The sequence below is a fragment of the Bradysia coprophila genome, unplaced genomic scaffold (assembly GCF_014529535.1).
Source record: "Bradysia coprophila strain Holo2 unplaced genomic scaffold, BU_Bcop_v1 contig_373, whole genome shotgun sequence".
Classification (NCBI taxonomy): domain Eukaryota; kingdom Metazoa; phylum Arthropoda; class Insecta; order Diptera; family Sciaridae; genus Bradysia; species Bradysia coprophila.
The window spans coordinates 1,458,995-1,482,970 of NW_023503632.1; the positions used below are offsets into that span (position 1 = coordinate 1,458,995).

The 23,976-nt window shown below is 36.1% G+C and overlaps 1 protein-coding gene across 5 annotated transcripts in view; it reads left to right on the forward strand.

Moving 5' to 3' along the window:
• The first annotated feature begins 5,468 nt into the window (after positions 1 to 5,468).
• The window catches only part of LOC119081938 (protein numb), a 48,131-nt gene continuing 29,623 nt past the window's right edge, over positions 5,469 to 23,976 (forward strand). For 2 of the 5 annotated variants that reach the window (XM_037191195.1, XM_037191194.1), the window contains exon 1: positions 22,385 to 22,885. Coding sequence is in view for 1 of the 5 variants with exons in the window: in XM_037191197.1 (XP_037047092.1) it covers positions 23,048 to 23,086 (39 nt within the window). In the remaining 4 variants the exon portion in view is untranslated. Of the gene's footprint in view, positions 6,444 to 22,384; positions 22,886 to 22,925; positions 23,087 to 23,976 lie in introns of those variants that run through there. The other 3 variants (XM_037191199.1, XM_037191196.1, XM_037191197.1) reach the window with 3 other exon arrangements.

Consider the following 23,976-nt stretch of genomic DNA (forward strand, 5'->3'; position numbering starts at 1 on the left):
AGAGTATTGTTACCCATGAAGTTCTTGCTTCATTACAAGTTCAACGAGGTAAATCCCGCATCTCTCAGTATTGTCGTTTTCGTGGTTTTCGAGCTGTTTGAAAAAAAATCGGTGGTTCACAGTTGGAAATTTTTTTCACCCTGATTATCTCGGGTAACAAGGGGTCGACTTCGTTCAAATTTTAGGGGATTGTAGTGCCGATCACACTAGGCCGACTAGGCCGATCACACAAGACATCAAATACGTCGAACCGTTGGCTGTACTAGCTCCAGTGACTGTGTTAAGAAAAATATGACGCTTGAGCGCACCAACAAATCTGGCTGTCGAGGGTTCCATTGGAAGGCCTAGACTCCCTACTTTCTAAAAATATAAAAACTTGGGCTGGGGATCCTATTGGTAGTAAGTGATAGGCCAATTTCTCAAAATGTTACCTAGTACTGCAAAGAACTTTCGAGCGGTTGTCGACCACTTTCATTTTTTTTTACCTTAAATTGAATTTACAAAGTTGTAATGTTTTCCCCTGATTCTCCTGAATCAGGCCAGTAGGGTAATTTTTGTTAAGAATAGAAGCCACTCTATGGGTGGAATTTGTGTCATGTACAGGTACAAATTTAGGATTAATAAAATTATTTATTCTTTGTGATACCTCAGCTTTCCAATGATAATTTTCCTGACTTTACATAAAATACTTATCTGATGCAGCCGAGTTTGTGGTTGGTTCGATGCGTGTGATAAATGCTCCTCGGACCTTGGGCGACCTTATGGAACAGTTTGCCGTACCAAGAAAACTAAATTGACATGAGAGTGGGTGACCAAAGTTTAGCAGTAATTATCGTTTTCTTCTTATAAAAATGGAAACTTAAAATGAAAGGTATTGTTCTTCTGATAACAAGTAAGGCCACTAACGTGGCACTCCCGTTTCTCAATTTTATCGATATGTATGGTCTTATGAATATTTGAATTGTTGTAAGGGGTTGTGGGCAAACAAACCCTTTTTTGGATCAGCCGTAGACATATATCGTAAATATTTGTAATCAATCAATAGATAAGCTCATCATCGGACAAATAAATAAGATAATATTTGAAAAATATTTACAAGATTCATTTTCGATTTTCTTACAACTTGATTTGTGACAATTCATCAGATTATACAATCCTAAAAAGATTTTAATTCATTGGAAATTACAATTGACGATTTCATAGTATAGACCGATGGAGACGTTTGGGGCTGTTTTCAAAGAAAAGCATCGGATATCCTACGGCTGAATCCTAAAAAATGGTCTTGAAGGTCTTATCGGCTAAGCTGTGGGAGGCCGTTTTCGAAAATAGGCCTTGCAGGTCTTGTCGACTGACTTCTGGGAGACCGTTTTCGAAAATATGCCTTGTATTTCTTGTCGACTGACTCCTGGGAGACCGTTTTCGAAAATTGGCCTCGTAGGTCCTGTTGACTAACATCTGAACAGCTATTTTCGAAAATTGGCCTCGTATGTTTTGTTGACTGACTCCTGGGAGGCCGCTTTCGAAAATAGGCCTTGTAGGTCTTGTTGACTGACCTCTGGGAAGCTGTTTTCGAAAATTGGCCTCGTAGGTCTAGTAGACTTATTCCTGAGAAGCCGTTTTTGAAAAATGGCATCCGACGTCCTGCCAGCAGACCCCTGGGAGGCCACTTTTGAAAAATGGCCTCCGACGTCCTGTCGGCAGACCCTTGGGAGGCCACTTTTGAAAAATGGCCTCCGACGTCCTGCCGGCAGACCCTTGGGAGGCCACTTTTGAAAAATGGCCTACGACGTCCTGCCGGCAGACCCCTGGTGGGCCACTTTTGAAAAATGGCCTCCGACGTCCTGCCGGCAGACCCCTGCGAGGCCACTTTTGAGGCTGGATGGATGGATGGATGGATGGATGGATGGATGGATGGATGGATGGATGGATGGATGGATGGATGGATGGATGGATGGATGGATGATGGATGGATGGATGGATGGATGGATGGATGGATGGATGGATGGATGGATGGATGGATGGATGGATGGATGGATGGATGGATGGATGGATGGATGGATGGATGGATGGATGGATGGATGGATGGGATGGATGGATGGATGGATGGATGGATGGATGGATGGATGGATGGATGGATGGATGGATGGATGGATGGATGGATGGATGGATAGATAGATAGATAGATAGATAGATAGATAGATAGATAGATAGATAGATAGATAGATAGATAGATAGATAGATAGATAGATAGATAGATAGATAGATAGATAGATAGATAGATAGATAGATAGATAGATAGATAGATAGATAGATAGATAGATAGATAGATAGATAGATAGATAGATAGATAGATAGATAGATAGATAGATAGATAGATAGATAGATAGATAGATAGATAGATAGATAGATAGATAGATAGATAGATAAGTAGATAGATAATAGGATAGTTAATCGTAAGATAGGTAATAGTTAGATAGATAGAAAAATAATACATAAACAGGTAGTAGATAGATTGAACGAGTCGACAGCTATGTATATCTAGGACATAAACTGAAGTTAGGTCTGGACAACCAAACTGCAGAAATAAGACGTAGGATTGGTCTTGCATGGGCAGCGTTTGGAAAACTCAGACTAATTTTCAAAAGCAAAATGAATAATAGTCTGAAACGCAAAGTTTTCGACACTTGTGTCCTTCCAGTGCTCACTTATGGAGCGGAAACGTTAACTTTAACAAAAGCATCCGAAGATAAATTGAGAGTGACACAAAGAGCCATGGAACGGAGTATGCTCGGAATAACACTCAGAGACAGAATGACGAATCAATGGATTCGACAACAAACCAGGGTCGTTGATGTCATGGAAAGAATAGCATCTCTGAAATGGAGCTGGGCGGGACATATTGCAAGAAGGACAGACGAACGTTGGACCAAAAAGATCATGAACTGGCGACCATATAAAAGACGAGCTATAGGTAGACCACCAGAGAGATGGACAAACGGAATTAAGAATATTGCAGGTACAAACTGGCAGCAAATGGCAATGGATCGTACGAAATGGAAAGAAGTTGGAGAGGCCTACATCCAGCAGTGGATAGAAACAGGCTGAAAAAGAAGAAGAAGAAGAAGATAGATTGTATTGATAGTATAATGTTGGGCTGCGGACAAACAAACGCAATTTTTTTTTGAAGACCCGTTTCTCTATCGAGAAACGGGAATTAAAAAGTAAACGGAGAGGAAAACGACGTAAGTGCGATTGCAGTTTTATGCTTATTAACACACACACACACACGAGACCTTGAAAACAATGAAAGTATAAACCAGGTATGGTCTGTTAATACAAACCGGAGGACATAGCGATTTCATATGAAACTCCGCTCAGTTTTCATTGACGTTGAGCTATAGGTTTGCTTTTGACAAGCCGAAAACGAACGAGAGCGTCCACAAAGCCATAACCTCAACGCTTTTGCGAATATTTCTTCAACAATAGGTTTGTTCAACGCACTGCTCCTAGCATGAACACTACTTTGACAAATGTCCAATTTGGAGGCTTTTGTTATGAGAGCTACCGCTTAAGATTGATTGTATTGTGTGTTTTAACTCATACAACGAAAACAAGTCATCTATCTTTACGAAAAAATCGCAGTGCCTACTGTGACTTCATCAGCCTCCAAATATTTCTTATGTTCATACTAGGAGGGGTGCTTTGGTTTGTTCCAGAGCTGTATGAATTGTCAAATTTCATCCATAGAACCATAACCTCAATAATATTTCTGTGTAAATCGCGTAGGCGACGTTGCCATATTTGTATAAAACATCTCGTAAGCTATAGGTTTGTTCCAAGGTCATTTCGAAATGTAAATTTCATCCACAGAAGGCAACTTAAACTCAACTTTCAGGTTGACGAAAATTTTAACGAAAAAATTTCTAAGAAATTGGTTGACGTTTAGGGTATGTTCATCTCTGTGGATGAAATCGTCGGAGTTCGTATTGTCAAAGTTCGGGTTTACAGTCATTTGGAACAAACCTATTTGGAACAAACCTATTTGGAACAAACCTATTTGGAACAAACCTATTTGGAACAAACCTATTTGGAACAAACCTATTTGGAACAAACCTATTTGGAACAAACCTATTTGGAACAAACCTATTTGGAACAAACCTATTTGGAACAAACCTATTTGGAACAAACCTATTTGGAACAAACCTATTTGGAACAAACCTATTTGGAACAAACCTATTTGGAACAAACCTATTTGGAACAAACCTATTTGGAACAAACCTATTTGGAACAAACCTATTTGGAACAAACCTATTTGGAACAAACCTATTTGGAACAAACCTATTTGGAACAAACCTTTAAGAGGCACCGGCACTTAGCTAAAATTGTAGCCTACATTTGCGTGTTTCGTATTTCATTTTTGTTAATATCTTTTCATCAGAATCCTTTTTGAAAAATGTACGACCGCAATTCCGACCACGAATCTGTTAGCTTTAAATAAAAATTAGCTTTGGTTGTAGTCGTTTGATCAGCTCTGAGAAAAGTGAGCAGTTTAATGAAATTTTCATAAACTGCTCACCGTTCTCAGAGCTGGTCAAATTGCTGCAGCCAAATCTATTTTCTGTTGAAAGCTAACACATTCGTGGTCGGAATTGCGGTCGTACATTTTTGAAAAAGGATTCTGATCGAAAGATATCATCAAAAGTAAACTAAAATCCTTTATTTAAGAATCGCCCTAATGTATGCTTTTCGGCAAAGTACCGGTGCCTCTTAATATTTTGGTTATATGTCTCTTTGGATAACGTTTCGACATCTGAAATAAACGGCAATTTGTTTGAGAAAAATTCAAGAAAAGAAAGTAAAAGGTTTCCACTTAAACATCAGAGATCAAAAATACAATATCGGCTCCGGCTCGTGCTGGAAACTTCATTCGCTAAAAACGCCTTTTTGCATGCGGAAAATAACTATTTGTCCACATGTTTCAAATACTTTCAACAAACGAAGTAACAGATTCGGTAATAACTGCTAGTATGTTTGCCGCCTGAGAAGGCTTATAATGTGTGCGATGGAACGAAAAAATTGGCAAAACTTAATGTCTCATTTATTTTGAAATGTTAATCTGTAAACCAAATCTAATTTTTCCTTTTTCAGTTCCCGCAATAGCTTCCCTGACATTGTAATCGGATGGTACCGACAAGGATACAATATTAAAGGCAGGTAAGTTTTTCTTAGCTCCACTACCGTCATGGGACGACGCTCTTTTGTTCACTAAAACAACGACCTTACTGAATCAACAAATTGAAATGGCACAAAATCGATATAGTTCACCGCACACGATTTTTAATCACCCTATTCCAGAATATTGTCCATGCGCAGTAACGTGCATTTGATTTTCTTGCATAACACAAAAAAACGAGATGTTTCGCGTTAAACGGTATCGATGATAGTCCACCTTCATTGACTCTTCTTTTTGAGAACATTTCCAAACATCTGTTCGGCGAGTGAGCACACCGCCAATAAAAGCCATATATTTTATCAAATTATCTGTGCTCTGCGGTTTAACCCAACCGTGAAGGCTGCTTTGCCTTTAAATCAGACTCATGATTCTATACAAGAGAAAATAATAACGAAAGAAAAATAAACTCAACGTTGGTCGTGTCGCGATATAGTTTTCCCACTCTCCGGTGGAATAAGAACGACTCTAAAAAAAACATAAGAAAAAACAAACATTTTTTTTTCGTGTCTTGGCAATGAGAAGCAATTTATTCATCAGATCGGTAATAAATTGCTGAACGTTAAACAATATTGTGAGTGCCTCATTAATGTAACCGTGTGTGGATGTTTGTGTCTTTTTTTCGGAATAAAACAATCGTTTTTTCTTGCATTTTACTCGGAGTAAAACAAGAAAAAACAGACACACAACATAAAATAAAATTTCGAATGCACAGTGAAACAAAACACAGTTCTGATAACCATTTTCTATTTCTTTTCCTTTTGTTCGATTTTTCTCAAACGAAAACGAGTTAAAATATTTTGTGAATGAAAAACAAAACCAAACAAGAAAAAAAAGAAATCTTTCGCGTGGCTATTAATTTAATTGTTTCCAAATAAAAGAAATCACAAGTGAGGTTGGTTCCGCACAAGCGAAAATGGTTTAGTTTAACGCGGCAAGTGCAAGCACGAGCTACAAGAAGCAGAAAAAATCGGCACAGTATTACATATCAATTGGAAGTGATTGTGTAACAAAATACCAAAGAAAAATTGATCCAACAAAATCCAAAAAAAAACCACCCAACGAAACGGATACAATAAAACCAAAATAAAATTTTTGTTTGAAATCTCGACTCCTGGTTCATATACATAAAACTGCCAGTCTGTCGCTATTGGATATAATAATGGGTCACGCCAAAACGGGAAATACGAGCTGCCTAACATTATAAATTAAGGTAAATATAAAATACGTTCCACCATTAATTAACCTTATATTGACCTGATAAGTGTCGTGTACAGTACATCTAATTTGGTTAATGCTTGAGTGTTAAAATGACCTCTTTCCTAGCAAAAAAAAAAGAAATAATTAAATTCGATTTAGCACGGTCGGTCTTTTTCAGCAGACTGGTTATGTTACAGAGTGATATATATATATATATATATATATAATGAAGCGATGTTCTGTTTAATGGAATTTACACATAAAAAGCAAACTTACAATCGAAATTATAATTCAGTTTTATAGATTTTCACATTAAATATTTTCAGTGTGCGAAACATTAATTGCATTCAACTTTCGACTTTCGGGTCTAATTTGATTTATTGCTGGTAATTAAGACATTACGATTTCGAAAAAGCAATTTTCTTGCACACAGAATTGTTCTATGGTCAACATAGCATGGTGTCAATTCGATAATTAACCTTTTACGTGTGACTATATCTACAGTTCTACTGTTATATTGACAGCGACGACCGCAGATCTTTCTCGCAAACGTCGTAGCGACTATTTTGGATGTTGTATTGCTTCGGACACACCGACCGTCGTAGCGACATTTGTGTTAAAGCTAATTCCGTAAAAGACTTTGTAAAGACTCTTGAAAATGCTTAGATCAAATCAAGTAGTAGATTCGACAACTAGCCTAAGTATAATGATATGCTTGACGTGGCATTTATATAAGAAAATGCGGTAATAGGGAACGTCAGATTTTTTGAGCGAAAAATCCAAATGGAAATGGCAAGTTTGACAGATCCAATGAAACATTATATTAAAATCCGTGCAGTCAAAATTTAATTATCTTTCGGTGGATCTGTCAAATTTGCCCTTTCTGTTTGTGTTTTCTTTTGGATTTTTCGTTCACAAAATCCGACGGTTCCGTGTATTGAATATGAGCGAAAAAACCATCACTTCAAAAGATTTTAATAAACTATTAATAACCTCCAACGCTGTGCCAATCAAGTTCTAATTAGGCGGTTTTCTGTGCTTCAATATCGGATTGTTGAAAATTTCCATTTGCATAAATCTAGATGTATAACTGTTAGTTTGAAGTGTGTTCTGCTTATTTCAGTTTGAAGACGAGACCATTTTTAACATCAGTTAATTGCATAATACGGTTCTTCAGGAATATTTCCCGTTGACCATATTTTGAGACGAGAGAAAATTGTATTTTTGAGTGATTAATTTCATGATGAACTCTGGCTAGCTAGTGTTGCCTTCTTAATCCGAATGTATGTTAAGTAGTGAATGAAGTAAAAGATTCTGTAACTAACACTGTAAATAAAGGAAGCAACAACTTATTAAACATATTGCGATAAACTTACCGTTTCTAAAAGGTTAAAGAAAAGCTTTCTTGATAAAAGATTTTTCGTTTACAGTTGCTTTCCCATCAACATTAATTTACTTGTTACATGTTGGAGATATTCATCTCTTCATCTTTTCAGTGGGTGGAAAATCTCAGACGAAAAGTGGAAAATGTTATGGAAACAAAGAAAAGTCACTGTAACAGAGATACCGGGACACCGAGAAATACAGAGATAATCGCAAAATTTCAAGGAAAATGAGTTTAGGGTTTTACAACTTTGTTTGAAAGGGAAGACATTTTTATGACTTTTTGGAAATTTATGATTTCCCCTTAACATCAACAAGTTGTGCAACCGTTTACGGGCGCACTTTTCATCTGTTATAGACAACGATGACCAAAATAAATATTGAGCTGTAACAAAATCAATGTTTCAACAAATGAAGTAACAGACTTGTCGAAAGCACTTTAATCAAATGAAGTGTTAGATTCTCAAACTGTTACATTGTTTTTTTCTGGTCAAATGGGAAATGTTTCAACGCCAGTTGTCGACATCAGAAAACTCTGTACACAGAAATTGTTCGATCACTCATTACTCAATAATTCTACCCTCAAAATAGCATAGCTTGTGTCTGTTTTCTGCCATTAACAGCAAGTTTATACGACATGTACTTAACTACACGGTGTTCTAAATAAATTGTAGTGAAAATTGATTTTATTTTCCCGGGAACTAAAATGTTCGTGACCGAAACACATTAGCCTTTCTTGGTCAATTTCAAAATGTATGCACATTAACCAGCACTTTTTCTTTAAGTTAATTCGCTATTTATTTAAAAGGATCGATGAGAACGTACACGCTGAATCTGTCTGTTATATATAAATACAATGTGTTGTACGTACACGGCGACTATCTATACAAACGCATTCAATTATTTTGTTCCTGGCAAAGTTCCTCTACCCTTTTTCTACGTGGAACTTATGAAACACGAACACTCCCAACACTCAATGAAATTATGTTCCCACTCGTACATGCTTCGCTTAGCCAGTTTCATACGCAATAGTTCACAAGACATTCCGAGCAAGAGCTGAAAAAAGTCATTTATTTAATAATTTTTAGAACTTCACGCAACACCAGCCACCCGTTTCTTTTTTTGTTCAAAGTTCCACACAGAGGTTATTCGGTTCCAGTTGTGATTCTGTGCACATTACATCTTATAATATTTTGTTGACCTTATATTAGACGCAAATTAGCGTGCATTTCCATTGTACTGTGTCATACCATTGTACGAGTTCATTCATAAAGTACGTACACTCATTTGATGGAATGAGTGGTCAGAAGCAAGGTTCTGAAAGAACAGGTTAAGACACTTTCGAGTTGATCATCGAGTTGAAAATTTTATAAGACGATTTCAACTTAACAAAAAAAATTTTCAAGTTGACTTTTCAAACAATATACATGTCTGAATTGTTAAGATTTGTGTTTCACCCGCCTTCGTAAGTGTCTTAACCTGTTCTTTCAGAACCTTGGTCAGAAGAGACTGTATACATTTTCAAGAAATTGTCCACACGTTTTTGAGTGCGACGGAGGAGTGATGGTCTAAAATTCGTTATGTTTAACATGCGCACTTTGTGAATGCTCCCCAATCGGTTACGAAATTTTCTCACTTTTTGTTGGCTAAAAGGAGCTCTTTTAAAGATTAGATTGAAGCCGACGAGAACAATACATGTTGTTGTCACAATGTTGCGCAATTGTTTTAGCAAGTTAATTCTACCGTTCATTATATTCACATTACACTCCTAACTCATAATTCATTCACATTCTTAATACAATTCTTTCCTTGCTGACTAATCAAAAGTTTAAAGTGTTGCCTTCACATTTCCGGTGTTCAAACTTTCGAACACCCGTTGCCGTTACACTTTAACAACAATAGTGTACCAGCGTATTGAATCGAAATGCTTGAAAATTATTTTAACAAAAACCTTTCTTCCAACTCATGAATTCTCGCAAGACGACTTCTAAGAGTTGAAGATGTATGAGACAATGAATATATTGCCATAGGATCATACGTGTTATAGAACGTATGATCAGTTTGGTTTGTATTAAAGGCGGGCAGAAAAAAGAAGTCAGCATGTGGATTGAAAAACTTCAATTGGATTCTATTCGTTGAAAATGTGCCTTGTTTATTTTCTCGCGGATCAGCTGAAGTCTAAATTTCAGTGACGTTTACTGTATTATCTAACTGCTAAGAAATGTGCAACGTTTGTTTAATGAACATTCGTAGTAGTTCGACATAAATTATGAGTGCGTTCAAGACAAATCGATCGATTGGCCGTACCTAGCTTCTAGTTTACTTCCTAAGTTTTTATAACTTCATTCCGACTGACTGTTAAGAAATCCAGCACATTGTGTACACACATGCATCGACGATTAACTTAAATTCATATCATTCCGCTATGCTCAATAGTTTATATCAATAAACGTCGGCAAATCAAATCAATTTGAAATTAATTTTTTTGTAAATATCGTTTTGATTAATTTGTATCGATTTTGTAGTCAGTAATTGCATCGTGAATGCCTATTTAACCCTATAAATTCATTTCTTTTTAAAAAAAATTTTTGGGATGCAAAATCTTGTGAAAGATGCCTACAGGATGCAGCAAAGATGCAAAGGGATGCAAGCTGGGACAACAGGTATCCCAGTCGGTCTCATCGGGTTAACCAATTGTATTTGACAATTGAAACAATTTAATTTGAAAAGAAGCAATCCGTAATGGATAGATAGATAGATCGATATTAAGTGCCGAAAACGTCTTAATCAATTTGTTTTGTCTGTTAGTGATTGGCTTCTCTTGACAGTTCTTTGAAAACTCTGAAGGTGATTAAAGGTAGAATGGTACAGCACGAGAGAAAAATTGTGTTGAGGTGTAAATAACACAATTGAAATTTACCTCCTCATGTATTCAGTTCGTAATTTAATATGCCGAACAATGGCTAAACTTCTCAAGAAAAGATAAAATCGCCCATAAAATGGTAATATCAGTCTGGACAAATTTTTGGATGATATAATCACCTTCTGGGCAATACTATCATCTCCTGGACAATACATCCATCTTGTGGAAAAAATTAAATTTTTTGGGCGATAATATCGTCTTAATATCGTCTTCGGTGCCATAATATTGTCTGCAGAGCAATAATATCGTCTTCTGGGCGATAAAATCATCTTCTGGACGATAAAATCATCTTCTGGGCGATAAAATCGTCTTCTGGGCGACAATATCATCTTCTGGGCGACAATATCATCTTCTGGGCCATAATATCGTCTTCTGGGCGATAATATCAACTTATGAGCGATATTATGGCCCTGGGAGTTAAAAGTTGTAATTTAGTACTGGTTATTATCGCCAATAGTGCACGATAACATATCCCTGGACAATATTATCAAGGCTGTAAATTTTGACGATGGTCACGCAGACCAAAGTTTTTAATCTGTTCATCCATCCTCTCAAGTCACATATTTTCCTTCTTATAAAAAATTTAAGCGAGTAACACAAAAACTGGATAGCATCATGAATAGCTGGAATTTGCAACACGTATTTCATTTAAACACAAAGCTAATTTGTATCAAGAGAACAACATGTTTATTATGCAACTTCATTTAGCACATGCCACGTAAATATCTTCCACTGCTCTGCATAATTTATTTTCTTACGTAAACGAATGCACATTGATGCACATCATCCGCAAACAAACACTCAGCCCCGAGTTCATACACAAATGGGTTTTGATCATTTACGTTCAACCGTACATCCAGTGGATTGAATTTCATTTTAAAATCTGTATACACGTATTGTAATAATACTTGCAAACCGCGACGGTGTGCATTGTGAAAGCACTCGAATGAAGTCGTAAAAGAAAACTATTGAAGGAAGATGAAAAAACGTATAAAGTCCCTTCGTCAATATAATCAACATCATACAATGCCCTCAATATTCTACTTTCAAACGTATGGAACGAATTTAAGGTTTCAATAGCAGTGCGGAATTTTTTAAGGAAACAATTATGTTACCCACGGTGCGCTTGAATTGGACTTAATTAAGAGGGAGATGTAACTCAATTTTTTTTCTTTATTATTGTTCCTCATGTTGAACATAATCTTTCGAGCAAAAAAAAGTGTTCATAGACGGTGACTTTATCGAGTCAGAGCACAATAATAAAGAAAAAAATTTGAGTTACATCTCACTCTTAATTAAAATCGATTCAAGCGCACCGTGTAACACTACAAAAATGGGGAGGAGTTTACTGTGGGAATTTTCGAATCTTTACGAAAATTTAATTTTACATTCACATGATCAACGTGTATGTATAACCTACTTAATAATAAAAATGTTTAGCATTGAGATTAAAAAAAAAACCCCGTCGCATTTTTCGTTTTGTGGAACATGGTACACGAGAGGATAAAAATGCATTTTACTATGAGGACATGACGAGCATTATTTCCTTGGCTGAAAGTCCGGGTCTTATTCCAGAAATTGTTATTTTGAAAATTGTAGAGAGACCAAATTACGAGAAAATGTTCTACGATTGGTAAACTACGCACTTCGAGCAATGGATTTAATGGATTTTTGCAGTGTTTTACGGTTGTCTCACACACTGTCAAGTTTGCGTACCGTATTTAGGCACTCATGCTTGAAGTGCCGTAACGATTTACACCACGATATCTCCTAATATAATAGATTGTGTAATATAGAAACAATAAAAATTGCCAGCACGAACTGACGGCTGTCTTTTTAGTGGGCAAAAAGTCCTTAGTATCGTACGCGTGAACTTACTTACCTTTACTTTCTCCACTTTTAAGTCCTATAAGGAAGGACCTTATTGAGAAAATAGAGGGGAATAAAGGAAGTTCCTACTCTTATGTTTGTAGGACGAATCGAGCGAATGGACAGGACAAAACTCACGATTTCCGCTCCTTTCACGATCAAATGTATTTTTTTTTTTATTCAACAATTTTCAGTCAAGGGATCTGACCCACCCAATTTATGGAACTTAGTTTTTTAGCTTCTCTGTGCATACAGGACGAATCTCTCACATGTTTTCCGATATATCGGTACAACATGATATGAGGGGGTTCGTTGCACTTTATAATTATATTGATACAGTTTTCAGTTTGTTTAGACTGTGTGGTGTGTGTGGTGTAACGATATCATTATGCTCTGTGTTCACTAGCCATGAAATAATAAAATAAAAATGCCCTCGAACAACGATAATGTGAAGGGTGTGCGATATGATCTCAATAAAATGTAGCATCAATGCACTTATGCTATTTATTTGTTATTAATTGAGTGAGATTAACAAAAACGGATGATATATACGTGGTATTCATTCGAGCATTATTGCATCATAAAATATGTATTACATTGACAAGGGCCAGTGCAACGAGGAAATTAATCGGAATATGTATAGGGTTTATGATGGGAAAAAAACTTACATTCAAATTAGAAAGGGGTACGAAGTGAAATTAGCATACTCAATACTGAACGTTTCTTTGTTAGCTTTTGGTATATTATTTGCGTTTAGTTTCACGCTTTACAAAAATTTTATAAGTTTGGGATAAAGGTCGTGTATCTACCCACCCGAAATAGTCCTTTTACTATGATACATCGGATCTTTGTTGATAAATTTATGAAACTAATGTTCAAAGTAATAATTTGTCTAAGACCGAAACATATTCAGAGTTTTTTTGGCCGAATCATCGTCCCCATGCATGTTTTATCATCCGATTGACAGTATCCTTTGGCTTACAAATTATATAAGCCGTCTAGCTCGACTGAATTTATTAACTACAAAGTCAAAGGAGAAATATTTGAGAATGTAGGACAGCTATTAATAGAAATTGATAAAAATCAATAGTTTCTGACACATCCGACCTAATACGGATGATACGAGTTAATGTAATAGTATCAATTTACAAAATTGACCGTTTCGTGAAAGAAAACAGCTGAAAATAGTTAGTTAGTGGCTATAACATGGCTATAACCAAAGGAACAAAGTAGAATATTGTTAAAATTCATATGGTTAGACCGCTGAATGGTTTCATTTGAAATACCTAATTTAAACCATTTCCATCTTCTTCATTTGGTACCATGCATTCAGGAAAATGTGTTTTGTTGAGACAGCGATAAATCTGTCTTAAAGACCTAGAATAGTTTGGACGACTTGCCGATATGAATTTACCGATTTTGTTTTGTTATACGTTTCACGTGATCTTTAAGACATTCTTCTTTGCCTATACTTTGGTGTACAGAGTTTTGAAAGAAGTGTCATATGTTATCGACAGCGACGACATATCTAATAGCCTAATGTCAAAACAAATGAAGTCAAAGATCTTATTTCTATCGGTCTAAGATACTTAGTACAAATCAAGTGGTAGATTCGAAAACTGGCAAGGTTCGTTAATATAAGGCTGTGACAAGTTAAGTCTTATGTACGATACATTATGAAAGTTATATGCCGAGAATGATTGATAGGAAGCCCATTATAATCTTTCGTTTGTCTAATTTAAGCCACGACGCATTGCTTGTCTCGCGATAAAGAAACATGAAATTATTCGAAATACATTATGTATGAGAGCAGTGAGTGCTTGGAGGAATCCAAATTTAGCGACGAACGAAAAATATAGTTTACGTTCGAGGGGGTAACAACTGCATAGCAAATTTTAGGAATCAAATTCCACAAACTGAACTCATCATTAGGATGTACGTTTCGTTTCTTTGTTCCACTTGCTCTCAACAAAAGAACCGTAGAAGTATGTGTAGAAATAAAGAAACGTAAAGATAGGTGCTAATCCTATCTGATGGAATGCAAGTGGAACGAATAGAACGAAAGAAACAAAGGAAACCCACGAAAAGTACAGCCTTATGATGAGTTCAGATTAAATTCTTAAAGTTTTTAAAGAAAATTCTCAAAATTCTTCTTCTTCTTCTTCTTTTTCAGCCTGTTTCTATCCACTGCTGGATGTAGGCCTCTCCAACTTCTTTCCATTTCGTACGATCCATTGCCATTTGCTGCCAGTTTGTACCTGCAATATTCTTAATTCCGTTTGTCCATCTCTCTGGTGGTCTACCTATAGCTCGTCTTTTAGATGGTCGCCAGTTCATGATCTTTTGGTCCAACGTTCGTCTGTCCTTCTTGCAATATGTCCCGCCCAGCTCCATTTCAGAGATGCTATTCTTTCCATGACATCAACGACCCTGGTTTGTTGTCGAATCCATTGATTCGTCATTCTGTCTCTGAGTGTTATTCCGAGCATACTCCGTTCCATGGCTCTTTGTGTCACTCTCAATTTATCTTCGGATGCTTTTGTTAAAGTTAACGTTTCCGCTCCATAAGTGAGCACTGGAAGGACACAAGTGTCGAAAACTTTGCGTTTCAGACTATTATTCATTTTGCTTTTGAAAATTAGTCTGAGTTTTCCGAACGCTGCCCATGCAAGACCAATCCTACGTCTTATTTCTGCAGTTTGGTTGTCCAGACATAACTTCAGTTTATGTCCTAGATATACATAGCTGTCGACTCGTTCAATGACAGTGTCACCAATTTTGATTTCTCTATCGTCCCCGATGTTGGTCATGACTTTTGTTTTCGATAAGTTCATCTTGAGGCCAACTTTGCTCGCCTCTTCACTTAACTGTTGTAGCATAAGCTGAGCCTGACCTAGATTCGCTGCTATCGGTACAATGTCATCAGCGAAGCGGAGATTGCTCAGGTACTCTCCATTTATCTTTATTCCCATTTTACTCCAGTTTAACTTCCTAAAAATACTCTGCAGAATCGCCGTGAATAATTTCGGTGAAATGGTGTCACCCTGCCTTACACCTCGGCCAATTCTGAATTTCTCCGTGCTCTTATGAAGTTTTATACATGAAGTAGCATTTTTGTACACATATCGAATTGTGTTGGAGTACCTTGAGTCTACTCTACATTCGTCTAATGCGTCCAATATCGACCATGTTTCCACTGAATCGAAAGCTTTTTCGAAGTCTATGAATAGCAAGACTATGTCGATGTTGTATTCACGACACTTCTCAATAAGCGTTCTCATCACCTGCAAATGGTCGTTTGTGCTGAAACCAGATCTGAAAGCAGCTTGTTCAACAGGTTGGTAGAAGTCGAACTTGTTAGTGTTCCTCTATGTAATGATTTTCATAAACAACTTGTAGAGTGTTGACAATAGGCTTATGGGTCGGTAATTTTCCATCTTTGTTATGTCTCCTTTTTTATGCAGCAATGTAATTACCGCATTTTCCCAGGCTTCTGGTACTTCTTCCCATTGGAGACATTGATTAAACAAAGCCGTGATTGCCTTTAATAATGAGTCTCCACCTAGTTTAATGGCTTCCACTGGAACACCATCTTCTCCGGGAGACTTTTTGTTTTTCATCTCGGCTACTGCAGCTTTGACTTCATCAACAGTTATGTCGGGCATATCCTCCGATCCCACGTTTCTTATTATTGGTCTATCTTCGGTTTCTTCCGTTGGACTCTGTCTTGCTGAAGAAAACAAATTCTCATAAAATTCTGTTGCAATGTTTAATATCGCATTTCGATCCGTTTGGATCGTTCCTGTTTTGTCTCGTAATTTGAAGATTTCTTTTTTGGCGTTTGTCATTTTTCTCCGTAGGACTTTCATATTGCAGTTAGCTTCAATTATGTTTTGAGCCAATTGGACATTATATTTTCTTTCATCTGACCTCCTTGCTTTGTTGATACTTTTAGACAGGTTCCGGTATTCCACCGAATCTCGTCCTCCGTTTTTTACCAACTCTGCTCTGCTTGCGATCAGGTCTAATGTTTCTCTGCTAAGTTTTGATTCTCTCCCTTGGACGGATTTGCATTTGGATTTCATGAAACCCATTATTGTATCGACGATTTTGGTATTCAATTCGTCCAATGTTTCACATTGATTGTTGATGTTATCTAATTCGGCAGTCATTTTCGTAGCAAATTCTTCATTTTGTGTGTAAAGCCGTTGTACGTCAATCCTTTCACTTTTCTGAACTAGTTGTGATCTTTGAAATCTGGTATTTAACGTGACTCTTGCACGAACCATTCGGTTCTTAAAAGTTCCGTAAAGTACTTGAAATTCTTCAAAATTCCTAAAAATTCTTGAATATTCTCAAAATACCTTTTGGAAAAAAGAAATAGAATTTTTGGGATTTAATGGAACTTTTGGATTCAAATGAAAATATTAACATTTTGAGTGGAAGTTAAAGTGAATATTTAGGTTTGTTGCGTTGACGAATACTTGGCTGACCTTGACTACGCTTCAATTTAATTTCGTTGTGTCTTATTTGTATTTTTGTGTTGATGTGATCACTTCTGAAACTACGGTATTTTTGTAATTGAATGGACAGATTTTTTTGCCAGTGGCTACCCCCTCGTATATAAGTTATTAGAGAAAAACAAACGTGTTCGGTAAACTCGCTAGCAGATATACAGCAAAACACATCGGCTTTTAGACATTATATTTATTTACTCACTTATGTAAACGAGAATCGATAATATTTCGCCGAAATTGCCTCTTTAACATCTAAGAAAGAAAACAAAAAAAATGTGCAGAAAGCAACATTTCGTTAGATTCCACATATATCGAAGCTAAAAATATTTCATAAACAATTTTGCGAATTAAGTTGTACGCATCGGTGAATATCGACAGTTTCGGCAGAATAGTATACAGACCAAATAGCGCAGTCGTATGGTATTGGTATACGCAAATAGGTCTGATTAACATATTTCGCTTTTTTGTTTAATAGCCAGTCAAGTTTTATATTTTCGGCGCAAATATTTTCCTTTCGATAAACTAAACATGTTAATCAAAAATCACTCGCTGAACGCATTCTGAATCAGATTTGACTATGGGTGTTTATGTTAGCAAATTAATTGAAATCGTCGTTTTCAATGGAGCATACAATATGCTGCAGCTAGAATTCGATCTGGTGATCTCATGGGCTTAGGTCTTTGGTGGGATGCGTGCAGGTCTAATTTGGGAATTTTAAATCTGAACAATTCCAAAATTTGCGAAAAATACTGAAATTCCCAGAATTCTAATTCCAAAGAAAAGCCGGAAAAACAGGAAAAGTAGATATACAACTGGTGAAAAACAGTGCAAGAGTGATATTTTTCAAATCTACCTCATTATAGCTTTGCACTCCTTTTGGACTAAAGTCATATTTCATAGATTTTTTTGCGCTCTGAAGACTTCCCGTTGAATGACAACGTTGGAAATCAGCGAGAAACAGGCAAATACACAGTGTTTTGAGACACTATCTAAAAAAAAATATGAGTTTTACATTGTTCACCTCTGTTTTGCGAGCCCACATAACTTTATAGCTAAAGGTCCAAAACAGCGACAGAAGTTTCGAGTCAAGTCCCATTTTGTTTTGTGTCAATGGATGTTTTAAGAAAATCGGGTTATGTACAGCAGTTAGCTTTTGGCTATAAGTTATAACTTTTCCTGTTTTCCCGCACCTTTAATGTTGCTGAAAATTCTGAAAGGTTCACTGATAGACCCATTAATTCCTTATAAAACTGGTTACTACTCTTCATACCTCAGCTGACCTTTTAACTGCAATGACAGTGTTCTCCTAGAGGACATGACCTCCTTTCACAATCAATTGATATTATTCTCATCCTACCGTAAAAATTATTCATGTCACAAACCATGCCAAACGAACCTCGTCTGGATTCCATTCCAAATACGTCTTTCTTCAGCATAGCTTGTTCTGCTCTTCCTCTTCGACGATAGTTAAGCCCTCCAAAACAATGTTCATCTACCACAGTTCAAGATTTGTTTGCATGCTCAGCTTGTTCAGAAATCGTTCCATCAAATACCCTTCCATTACCGAAAAGCCTTCCCGTACATATTTTGACATATCATATCCATCTATCCCCCAGTGGTGGTTCAATTTCATGAAATTCCATTCAAGCCCACTCAACATCAACGCCGTCACTCACATGAATAATTCATATATATCGTTTTGTATGTGCCACGTTCGGTCTAGTTTGTGTTTAGTCAGGTGTAAAACACTTTAACGATGTATGCTGCTGTGTGCATATATGGGAATTGGTTTCATGTCACTTCAAAGGCATCTTCCCTGGATCAGACGCAATAATGTCAAATATTTTCAAATATTTATTTTTTCACAATGGCAGCAGCATATGGTTTTTATCTAAATGGTATACACATCACTTTCAAAGTAGGAAGTCAGTAGATTTCTGGTACATTTATCTGTTTGCGTAGAAGGGTTTCATATCCTAGCATTCGTTTATTGTGAAATAAAATAAAATCCAATTCGGTTATCTTTTAAAACTATTTATTCGTTTCGTTCTGTAAAGTGGATCACAGTAAAAATTGATTATATTTTTGCTGTATCAGTAAAAGAGTACTCACGATGTAAGGAAGAGGTAAATTTTTGTGAAAATTACGATGTCTCTACGTAAACATAAGGCATTGTATAGGCGATGGAAAAATACAAATCACTTTTCAGAGACTTCAACCTTAGTACTGCTTTTAGTATGAACATTGAAAATATTCGGAGGCTGATAAAATCACAATAGACATTGCGTTTCTTTTGTAAACATAGATGACCTGTTTTCGTTGTATGAGTTAAAGCATGCAATACACGCAATTCTAAACGGTAGCTCTTATCACTAAGGCCTCCGAATTTGACATTTGTCAATTCAGTGTTCATGCTAGAAGCAGTGCTGTGCTTCAACACAACATTTCCCAGTCTGTTGACTCGTTATTCTTCTCTTTTTCTAGAAATATGCTACAGATTGGACGAGGGGAGAATATTTGTAAATTTCGTGGCAAATAATTCTCCAAAAGAAAATCCTCTGAGGAATTTCACTGATTTATTGAGGATTTTCAATGATCTTAGGATGATTGAGATTAAGAGTTTTTACTGGACTTTGAAGGATGTTCATCGACTTTTAAGCATTTACGTTTTGAAGATTTCCATGAGTTTTTTTTACTTTTCTGAGATTTTTAACGTTATAAATGATTTTTTAGTTTTCAAAGGACTTTTTCTCGGTTGACAAAGGATTTTCCATGTATATGTAATTTTACAAAGATTTTTAGACCCGTACGAAGTACTGGGGTCTTATGGGTTTACGCATACGTTTGTAACACGTCGAATTAGACTCCCTGAGTAAGGGGAAACCTATTGTGGTTGTCTAGAGATGCCAAATCCGCGAAAAAAAAATGTCCGTCTGTCCGTCTGTCTGCACGATAACTTGAGTAAAACGCATCCGATTTTGAAAATTCTTCTTTTTCCCGTTTGGTAATGTCAAAAGACAGGCTAAGTTCGAAGATGAGTGATTTTGGATCGACCCCTCCCGAGCTGTGGCCCAATAAGTGCTTTACGGTTTTTCGAAGATATCTCCGGACATTTAAACGTTAAACTTGTAAGTGATACGTCAAATAAAAGGTATTTACAATACCGATCGACAAAAAAAAAGTTTATGGAAATCGGATGACCGACTCGTGAGTTAGACCCCTTGGTGTGGAACAGGCACAGGGCGGCAAGCAGTTTTTGCTTGTAGGTCGGCCACATTTGAACATATTTCGTCTGTTTTAGCTTTATTAGATAGGTATTGACCGTACCAATCAGGGAAAAAAAATTTATGAAATTATGTTCTCCGGAACGTGAGCTAGGTCTCTTGGAGTGAGCTCTTATCTGGCTACTCGGAAGTACAGTGAACGTGGTGTATTTTGACAATATCTCGAGTAAATTTTGACCGAATTTCATGAATTTTTTTTTTGTTTGAAAGGTATTAACCGGTCTCCTAACAAAATGGCTGCCGGCGGCCATATTGGATTTTAGTAAAATAGAAATATCTTGGGAAAAATGATACTTAGAGAGTTTCTGTTAACATGGAAATAATTTGTTATGTGTGTGGGGTTTCAGGGATTCCATATACGGACATCTATATATACCTATATACAGCTATATTGAGCTATATACAGGCATATAGAGCTATATAATAGCATATATTTATCTGTGAAATGTTTATTTATAGTGAAATATAGTTAAATATAGCGGTATATAGCTGTTTAAATAGGAATTTATGAAATTTGTCTTCGTACGGGGCTGTCTATATTGCCTCCGGCAATTTAGTTGTATATGATAACAAGGCAAAGAGTGGATAATGTAAGTGATTTTAAAGGGAGAATAGTTTTTCAGCAGAGAAGAAAATGAAGTAAGAGAAATGAAGAGTTTCACATTAAAGGCTTTTGATACGAATAGGTGTTTCGTACGGGTCGGCGTTAGCTATGTTTTTTTGAATTTCGATAACGTCAACGTAATCCCACTTAAGTTTTCGTTAAGTTGTCTCTAACCTTCAAAATGACAATGAAAACTATTCTCTCTTTCCATTATTATAGCGTAAATAGGGAGTAAACGGGGTGTACAGCTGAATTTTTGTATAAAAATAATTTTGACAGACAGGCTTGTATGGAAATCCAACATAACAACGAAAAAAAATAATTGAATTTTCATACAGTGAACGACATCTCAAATGTCTCACTGTCATTTTTTTCAGAGAATGTCATAGGTTTGTTCCAAGGCCATATGAATTGTCAAATTTCATCCATATAACCATAACCTCAATAACACCTCTGTGTAAATCGCGTAGGCGACGTTGGTCGATTTGTATGAAATATCACGTAAGCGACGTTGCTATGTATGAAATTGTCGTTCTTCGGGTTGTCAAAGTTCGAGTTTACAGTTACTTGGAACAAACCTATTGTGAATTTGCAATGACACAATAAAATTCTCAGAAAAATTTGACAGTGAGACATTTGAGATGTCGTTCACTGTACAAAATTCAAATTTTTAACGGTCAAAAATTATTTTTATAAAAAAAATCAGCTGTAGTTCGATCCATGATAAAGTCGAAAATCGAAAGCCCAATTCACGTCAGCATTTAACAGAGCTGATACTTTTAACTCAATTGTAAAATTCGGTTAAATCTATCGATCGTTAAATTTATTGTAGCTCCGATACTGATCGGATAAATTTAACTGACAGTTGGTAAATTTAGCAACGCTGTCAGGAATTGAGCTAATGTACAAAACTATGAATTTCTTCAAACGAATGCAGACTAGATAAATCTGATAAGTCCATCTCTGATCATGTATCGAACACTAACACATCTGCAAAAGGATGATTCGACTTACTATCATAGTAATTTTCATCAGCGCCAGCAACTTCATTCGCATTCAACAAACGCATACAAACAAATTTATTGTTCAAATCCATCAACGAAATTTTATCAATGCTCAACACTATCGTTCGAATAGGTGAATGTGTAAACGATTTCATACAATCATGAATTAAGTGCACACATTTTTCCACACACACAAAAAAATACGTTACAAATTTTCGTTCATTGTTTATTTTCTGTCATACATCCACAATTCAGCCGTGTGTGTATACATATATGCACTCCATCATCTTATGTGTGCAGACCTATCAATGGTTGTGTAAAAATATGCTTCAACTTTAACTTAACTGTGGGAAATATCGTTAAAATTTCTGTTGAATAAAACATTGCTAGTTGTTCAACCGTTACGGTTCGGTCGGGCTGGTCGCGTTAACGTGTATTTTACAGTATCCCAATATATTAATTCACAGAACTGTGCGTTGTTGTTTTTTTTCTTCTGCATAACCACTGTGTCCTGGTATTATGAGCGTGTATTTTCAATAAGTTTTTATTTTCACAAATTAAACCATCCAATTGTCATCCAACCTGTGCTAGCAATTTTTTCTTCTTCGTATTTTAAGTTAAAAGTTTCGATTGAAAATTCGCGAAGACATTGGATACGGATGGAAATTTTTGTATATTTCGTGTGTTGTGATAAAATATTGTGATTTTTAAAAGCAAATGGAAATAATGAATTGAATCATCACAAAATTTGAAAACGAAAGAAAACACAGCTCAATGCAATCAAGTTCTTCTGCACAGAAGAGTTAAATTTCTTTGATTTTTTTTTGTATTTATTCTTCACGAAGAAGAAGCCTTTTAAAAGTGATCGCTGGTAAATCTAATAATGCATTTAAAGCGGATGCTGAAAAAAAGTTTTGTGTGAAATTTAAATACGATTTTGGATATAACGTACAGACGTACTCTCTATCTACCTTCGAAAAGAATATAAAAGGATTTTGTCGGTGGTGAAACTTGTCTGTAGAAAGTATTAAAGATGGAAAAATTTCTTCGAAAAATAATAAATTGGAATGATGTAAGTAGCAAGCGTGTATACTGTGAAACCCCCCGATAAAAATTGGCATGAATGTAAAAAATAAGAATTAAAATGAAGTGATGTAAGCAGGTTTCGCCAAAATAAAAAAAATAATATTTGCCGTCGTATTTCTATTCAATTTATTCTCTTTCTTCAAAAAAAAAATCAGCAGCAAACAGCAAACCAGTTTTAAAATATAAATTCCATTCCATACCAAATCCATGGTATAATTTTTACTCTGAGAAAGGTGCGGGAAAAGTGGAAAAGTAGGAAAATATGCATTCCAAAGACTGGTGACCAGAATAACTTTTACATCAATTTTCACAACAATTATTACATCCAAAGAGTTTTATCCTGTTTCCAGCCGGAAAAACAGCGGGAAATGAAGACGAAGCTAGACTGTTTGGAAACTCATCCTGGATAAAATTTGTATTACGTTGTTTTACGTTGTTTACCTTTGTTTTGGATGCCACCTAACTGTGTACGCAAATCCTGGCCAAACTTTGACTCCTCATGCCGCAAAAGAGCGAGAGAAGTTTGGAGTCAGATCTTTTTTCTTCTTAAAACCTGCTCAGTTATACCACATGTAATTGTTGTAAAAAGTTGTTGATTTAAAAGTTGTTCTGGTCACCACTCTGGTGTTTCAACGTCTTTGAACTGCACATTCTCCTACTTTCCCTCTTTTCCCGCACCTCCCTGATATTGTGCTACCTATATCATTCCTGTATGATATTAAAAATCACACACATGCAGACAGACAGAGAAAAAAACGATGTTTTCAGCAGAACTCTGTTGAGCCATGCTATAATCTCTGTTTCTCTGTTCATGTGTTGATGGTTTCATGGTTTCTCCATATAATGTCATTTTATGGATATTTCTATAAATTTATT